This window comes from Centroberyx affinis, unplaced genomic scaffold (assembly GCF_046629955.1).
Source record: "Centroberyx affinis isolate AG114_WGS23_722 - 3 ecotype Tasmania unplaced genomic scaffold, CSIRO-AGI_Caff_v1 ptg009350l_1, whole genome shotgun sequence".
NCBI lineage: Eukaryota > Metazoa > Chordata > Actinopteri > Beryciformes > Berycidae > Centroberyx > Centroberyx affinis.
The window spans coordinates 5001-12500 of NW_027284497.1; the positions used below are offsets into that span (position 1 = coordinate 5001).

The following is a 7500-nucleotide window of genomic DNA, read 5'->3' on the forward strand; positions in this document are numbered from 1 at the left end:
GGGCTTAGGCTTGGTCAAGGGCTTGCTCTAGGCCTTGGTCTCGGTCTAGGGTTTGGTCTCGGGCTTGGGCTTGGTCTCTGTCTTGGGCTTGGTCTCGGTCTAGGGCTTGGTCTCGCGCTTGGGCTTGGTCTCGGGCTTAGGCTTGGTCAAGGGCTTGCTCTAGGCCTTGGTCTCGGTCTAGGGTTTGGTCTCGGGCTTGGGCTTGGTCTCTGTCTTGGGCTTGGTCTCGGTCTAGGGCTTGGTCTCTGTCTTGGGCTTGGTCTCTGTCTTGGGCTTGGTCTCGGTCTAGGACTTGGTCTCAGTCTAGGGCTTGGTCTCGGTCTAGGGCAGGCATCACTAACTGGCGGACTCCGGGCCGGATCCGGACCCAGGGACGGTTCTGTGCCGACTATTTCTGATCAATTAATGAGAATGAATAAGATTGTTTTTTTCCACGGGTGCAGCTGTAGACCTTAGGCGCAGCTACTTCAGCTCATATGGTAAACGCTCAGTGGAGCTAGGAGGTCACAGACCAATCACATGCGTCTGCTTCACTGAACTCAGCCAATCAAAGCGATTGTTTACGGTGCATTGAGAGATCGCTAGTGAAACGCACAGAGAGCGAGAGAGAGACAAAGCTACAGAGAGATGACAGCATGTCTCGCTCCAAAATACGAAAAGGAGATGCGGAAAATCGAGCTTTCAAGGATGAATGAACAGACCAACATGCCTTCATTCTCCCGCAACGAGTTCTAAACCGGTCTGTCTTCTGAACCCGTGGCGGTAAGAACGAGCACAGATGGTGTTCAGAGCCACCGTGTGTTCAGTTCTCTGCCTGCAGCACTGTGACAGTTAAATGACCGAACTCCACTAACGCCACAACATGATGTCACCTACCTGCAGTGAGCAGGCAGAAGACCAGTTCCTGTCTGCAGATCTGTTCCTGACTGTGGAATGTTAACTTTCACTTTGTTTTCTGACTGAGACTCTGACTGAGTTCAGTCTGCTGCTCTGCTGTCTGTACGGCTCCACATTACAGACAGGATGTGATGTCACATCCTGTCTGTACGGCTCCACATTACAGACAGGATGTGATGTCACATCAGGCCATCAGAGATCCATTTAGATCCATTTATACACACTGAGCAACTTCTGATTTTGTGCCTCTGTATGGAAACACTGCAGCTCACAGTCAGAGACGCCCTCTAGAGGCCAACTGAGGAAGCATCATCTCACTAAGTGAAAGGTGACTCACTGACGGACTGACTGACCTGAATTTGCTTCCTGATGCCCTCGGCTGCTCTGTGGGAAAAAGTGTTAATGTGAAGCGCCACTATGAAACAAAATGTACATTGTTTATTTTATTTGTCAAGTCATACAACAACTACATATAGGCCAAAGAATCACAGCACAAGTTAGACATTATGATACTTTGGACCTTTGATGGGAAGAAATTTTCTACCTCCTTGAATTTTAGTTGAATACCCCTGGTCTAGGGCTTGGTCAAGGGCTTGGTCTAGGACTTGGTCTCTGTCTCGGGCTTGGTCTCTGTCTTGGGCTTGGTCTTTGTCTAGGGCTTGGTCTAGGACTTGCTCAAGGGCTTGGTCAAGGGCTTGGTCTAGGGCTTGGTCTAGGGCTTGGTCTAGGGCTTGGTCTCTGTCTCAGGCTTGGTCTAGGGCTTGGTCTCTGTCTAGGGCTTGGTCTAGGGCTTGGTCTCTGTCTCGGGCTTGGTCTCGGGCTTGGTCTAGGGCTTGGTCTTTGTCTAGGGCTTGGTCTTTGTCTAGGGCTTGGTCTTTGTCTAGGGCTTGGTCTTTGTCTAGGGCTTGGTCTTTGTCTAGGGCTTGGTCAAGGGCTTGGTCTCTGTCTAGGGCTTGGTCTCGGGCTTGGTCTCTGTCTCGGGCTTGGTCTCTGTCTCGGGCTTGGTCTTTGTCTAGGGCTTGGTCAAGGGCTTGGTCTAGGGCTTGGACTCTGTCTTGGGCTTGGTCTCTGTCTTGGGCTTGGTCTCTGTCTTGGGCTTGGTCTCTGTCTTGGGCTTGGTCTCGGGCTTGGGCTTGGTCAAGGGCTTGGTCTTGGGCTTGGTCTTTGTCTAGGGCTTGGTCAAAGGCTTGGTCTCTGTCTAGGGCTTGGTCTCGGGCTTGGTCTTTGTCTAGGGCTTGGTCAAGGGCTTGGTCAAGGGCTTGGTCAAGGGCTTGGTCAAGGGCTTGGTCTAGGGCTTGGTCTAGGGCTTGGTCTCTGTCTTGGGCTTGGTCTCTGTCTTGGGCTTGGTCTCGGGCTTGGTCTCTGGCTTGGTCTCTGGCTTGGTCTAGGGCTTGGTCTAGGGCTTGGTCTTGGTCTACGGCTTTGGCTTGGGTTTGGGCTTGGTCTCGGTCTAGGGCTTGGTCTCGGTCTTGTTTATAGTTTTCAGAATTTCAAGGTGGATTTGCGGTGTAAAAAGATTATGCCTTGTTTACTAATTAATGTCTTGGTTCAAAGACGGGATCCGCCGAGAGAAGAGAGAGACACGTGGAGGACATGGTATCTCTCTATCTCTATCTATGGTATCTCTCTATCTCTATCTATGGTATCTCTCTATCTCTATCTATGGTATCTCTCTATCTCTATCTATGGTATCTCTCTATCTCTATCTATGGTATCTCTCTATCTCTATCTATGGTATCTCTCTATCTTACTGAGATTGCTGTGTAATGATACAGATTTATTTTAATAACGCGTTTGTATTTCACTCTCAACCAATTACTGTTGTCAATCGTTGAATATCATGAAATATGTGAACAACACTGATGGATCATAACACATGAAAATATGTGTGTGTGTGTGTGTGTGTGTCTGTGTGTGTCAGGTGCGGGACAGCGACCCCTCTGACCCCTACAGAGAAACCATCGTCCAGCTGATTGACGACTTCAAAATATCTGGAGTCAACGGAGTCCGTATCCTACCTGTCTGTCTGACTACCTGTCTGTCTGTCTGTCCGACTACCTGTCTGACTACCTGTCTGACTACCTGTCTGTCTGTCTGTCTGACTACCTGTCTGTCTGTCTGTCTGTCTGTCTGTCTGACTACCTGTCTGACTACCTGTCTGTCTGTCTGTCTGTCTATCTGTCTGACTACCTGTCTGTCTGACTACCTGTCTGTCTGTCTTTATTGTGTCAGTAGTGTGTCAGTAGTTTCCTCAGCAGCAGTCAGATGTCTGTATGGTTCTGGAGGTTTTGGGTCATCAGCTGTTGAAATGGATCATCAAGTCGAACTACATGGGACTTCCACTGGTGTGTGTGAAGAGTATTATCAGACAGGTGGGAGCACACACACACACACACACACACACACACACACACACACTGTACACACACACACAGATGGAGAGACAGACAGGTAGAGAGACAGACAGACAGAGAGACAGTCCACCCACAGCCAGTCTGATCAAACTGTTTAAAACACAGAGCAAACTGTGTTCTGATTCTGCGTGTTTCCAACCAAAGCATCTGAACGCACCATGAGTCAGAGTTAGGAGTGTAGAGCTTGAAAGTCAGAGTTTAGTGGAGACCATGAAGGCAACACGTGTTATACCTCTGACTGCACACTTCTCTAATACCACATGACTGTGTGTGTGTGTGTGTGTGTAGGTCCTCCAGGGTCTGGACTACCTCCACACCAAGTGTAAGATCATCCACACAGACATCAAACCAGAGAACATCCTATTGGACGTTGACGAGGTTTACATCAGGAGATTGGCGGCTGAGGCGACCATCTGGCAACGAGCCGGAGCCCCGCCCCCTTCCGGGTCTTCAGGTGAGGAGCAACCGTGTGATTGGCTAGATGGAAAGGATTGATGGAGACAGAGACACAGTGTGTTGGTGTGGTGTCAGTTTGTAGTTTCCACTTCAGATAGGACCGCCTCCTCATTATAATATCTAATAATAACATGCCAGTACTGTAATTATGTATGTAGGTTAGTGTGTAGATGTCCCTTCAGTTTCTCCAGTGGAGTCAGACTGGTTTCCAGGTAATACATTTGGTCCAGTTAGTACAGTTGGTCCAGGTAGTCCAGTTAGTTCGGTTAGTACAGTTGGTCCAGCTGGTCCAGTTAGTTCAGTTGATCCAGTTAGTAAAGTTGGTCTAGGTGGTCCGGTTAGTTCAGTTGGTCCGGTTAGTACAGTTGGTCCAGCTGGTCCAGTTAGTTCAGTTGATCCAGTTAGTAAAGTTGGTCCAGGTGGTCCAGTTAGTTCAGTTGGTCCGGTTAGTACAGTTGGTCTGGTTAGTTCAGTTGGTCTGGTTGGTCTGGTTAGTTCAGTTGGTCTGGTTAGTTCAGTTGGTCTGGTTAGTTCAGTTGGTCCAGCTGGTCCAGTTAGTTCAGTTGATCCAGTTAGTAAAGTTGGTCCAGGTGGTCCAGTTAGTTCAGTTGGTCCGGTTAGTACAGTTGGCCTGGTTAGTTCAGTTGGTCTGGTTAGTTCAGTTGGTCCAGTTAGTACAGTTGGTCCAGCTGGTCCAGTTAGTACAGTTGGTCCAGCTGGTCCAGTTAGTTCAGTTGATCCAGTTAGTAAAGTTGGTCCGGTTAGTTCAGTTGTTCCGGTTAGTTCAGGTGGTCCGGTTAGTTCAGTTGCTCCAGGTGGTCCAGGTGGTCCAGTTGGTCCACAGTTGGTACAGTTGGTACAGTTGGTACAGTTGGTCCAGGTGGTCCAGTTAGTTCAGTTACTCCGGGTGGTCCAGTTGGTCCACAGTTGGTCCAGTTGGTACACAGTTGGTCCAGTTGGTCCACAGTTGGTGCAGTTGGTCCAGGTGGTCCACAGTTGGTCCAGGTGGTCCAGTCAGTTCAGTTGCTCCTGGTGGTCCAGTTGGTCTAGTTGGTCCACAGTTGGTCCACAGTTGGTCCAGTTGGTCCACAGTTGGTCCAGGTGGTCCAGTCAGTTCAGTTGCTCCTGGTGGTCCAGTTGGTCTACAGTTGGTCCAGGTGGTCCAGTTGGTTCAGTTGGTCCAGTCAGTTTACAGCAGCACTGGAGTCAGACAGGACTGTAGATAGACAGATAGATGGAGATAGCTACATGTCTGTCTGTCTGTCTGCCTGTCTATCTGCTTTCTGAACTGTCTTCCTTTCTTCTCCTGTCTCTATCTCTCTACTGGGTTCTAACTCTGCTGTTTCTCCTGTCTGTCTGCCTGTCTATCTGCTTGTCTGTCTGTCTGTCTGCTTGTCTGTCTGTCTGCATCCTTGTCTTTACTTCCTTACTTTCTTTTCCCTGCCCTTCCCCCCCTCTCTCTCCCTGTCTGTCTCTCTCTCTCTCTCTCTCTCTCTCTCTCTCTCTCTCTCTCTCTGTGTCTCTATGTCTCTATGTCTCTCTCTAGTCAGCACGGCTCCCAGAGACGCTCAGGTAAGTGTCCAGGTGTGTGGCTTACAGGTGTGATGCTATCTGTGTTCTGATTGGTTAATTCTCTCCAGTGAGTTTAGACTAGAGCTGGGTATCACTAGGATTTTACTGATTCCGGTGCCATTTTTGATTCTTTTGATTGATCCAGTTCTTAATCGATTCGTCCTGTAAACATTTTCACTCTGTTTTATTTCTCCAGACAGACTTGCAGTGTAGAGATAAGCTCAGGCTCATTTGCATAATAGCTTACTTTACAAGAACAATTGAAAAAAATCAGGTAATTGGATTCCCATGAGTATTTACCACTTCACTGGGTGGTTCAGCATGTTCCGCAGCAGCAGCTGCTGCAGTGACTCCGTTCAGAACAGTGAGGAACTCAGGAGGAGCTCTGCTGAGGTCAGTACTGGACTTTGGAGCCACAGTGAAATCGTTTGCTTCAGAACATTTGGATTCTGCTGTTGGGAGGAAATTTCTGGTTATTTCTTTATGTTTTTTCCTTTGTTGGAACCGTAAAGAATCGTTCTGCAGAAGCTGCTAGCCTTTATTATTTATTTTATTATTGGGGAGACGATCCCTGGAGGATTATATCTATTCATTTTGGAGTGTTTGGGAGTAATAATAATATAATAACTGGTTAACTTTATTAATTTGTGGTATGCAAACTTTATTATTATGAAGATTAGTCCAGAAGGAAAAAAATTTTTTTTTGTCAAAATAAAAATAGTTGCGACTTCCAATATAATTGGGAAGATTAACCCTGGAGTCTTATTGTGTTGCTACTGAATGGCTTTTTATTACATTTGACTTCCTGGGCCTTGGAGGATCGGGGAATTTCGGGGATCAACCCTTGCTGTCCCCCCCGACAGCGTCCTAGTTTTGGGGATATAATGACATCATTGTTTTGACTGGACAGTCATCAGCTGTTGGACAGCTGATCAGGCTGATCGATCGATCAGAGGATCGTTGCAGTGGCTTAACAATTCTGGTGAGTTAGGGATTAAACTGGACTAAACTGGAACCGGTTCTCAATACCCAGCCCTAGTTTAGACACTGTCACCATGGTTATTGTAACACACAGGAAGTCACCTTGGTGTGTGTGTGTGTGTGTGTGTGTGTGTGTGTTAACTGCTGTCCTGAACAGCAGGTCAGAGGTCAGGGTTGTTGTGGGACGAGCTAGGCTAGCTAACGTTAGCTCCATGCTAAAATGTCTGTCATCCATCATGGCTGCCGGTTCACTTCAGCTGTTCACTGTTAATTAACTGTAACTGACAGGTTGGCTAGGCTAACAAGCTAACAGGCTATTTCCAGAAACCAGACTGATTTCGTCAGATCAGTTCCAGTAAATATTGATATTAAATATTGATTTGATGTTGGAAGCAGCTGTGTTCATTAATCTGACAGCAGTGGGAACATCAGTGGATCAGTGTGTGTTCTGCTCTGTTTTTTGTTTTAGGGTTAGCTTTTTATTTTCAAACACATTGTTGGTAAAATGAGAGAGAGAGGACTGTTCAGTAGTGCTGCAGTGTTAATAACACTGTGTGTGTGTGTGTGTGTGTGTGTGTGTGTGTGTGTGTGTGTGTGTGTGTGTGTGTGTGCTAGGGCTGCAACTAACGATTATTTGGTAATCGATGAATCTGTCAACAATTTTTTCGATTAATCTAACGATTGTTTTCTTAGTTACATTAGTCATAACAAAATAAAACTGGATGAAGCGGCTCAACATTAAAAGCTTTATTGATCTCAAGTCTTTGAGGAGCAGCTGGAGGAAGCTTCTGTCAAGACTTCATCTACACACCTCTGTATGTTATGATAGAGTAATATTGTTTTAGGTGTTGATAATACAGAAATGTATTGATGAATTTTATTCAGTAATTTCATGCCTGTAAAAATGCCATGGATTCTCTGTACAGGTAGAGCTGAGAGACCAGATGAATTCACTACTTTAACTGTGGGCTTGTTCTTAACTTTGTATAACCGTTATTTGAGCCTTTGTTTAATTCAAAATGATAAAATACTCTTCACATAAACATTAATTTAGTGGCAAAGAAAGTATCAGACTGTGGATTTATGGCTTTTAAGTTTTATGAAAAAGTTTTGTTTGGAGATGAGAGCTGTCAGTTATCCTCTCAGGTCAGTAGTTACCGAACCATAAGCAGCCAGAGCT

At 46.6% G+C, this 7500-nt stretch overlaps 1 protein-coding gene and 1 pseudogene across 1 annotated transcript in view; one reads left to right on the forward strand and one right to left on the reverse strand.

Moving 5' to 3' along the window:
• The window catches only part of LOC139640400 (large ribosomal subunit protein eL29-like), a 1540-nt pseudogene extending 825 nt beyond the window's left edge, over positions 1-715 (reverse strand).
• The window catches only part of srpk3 (SRSF protein kinase 3), a gene marked incomplete at both ends in the record, with an annotated part of 21773 nt that overhangs the window by 2820 nt on the left and 11453 nt on the right, over positions 1-7500 (forward strand). Inside the window, 4 exons of the mRNA XM_071514598.1 lie at positions 2819-2906; positions 3163-3269; positions 3600-3765; positions 5314-5339. Of these exons, the coding sequence (XP_071370699.1) occupies positions 2819-2906; positions 3163-3269; positions 3600-3765; positions 5314-5339 (387 nt within the window). The remainder of the gene's footprint in view (positions 1-2818; positions 2907-3162; positions 3270-3599; positions 3766-5313; positions 5340-7500) is intronic.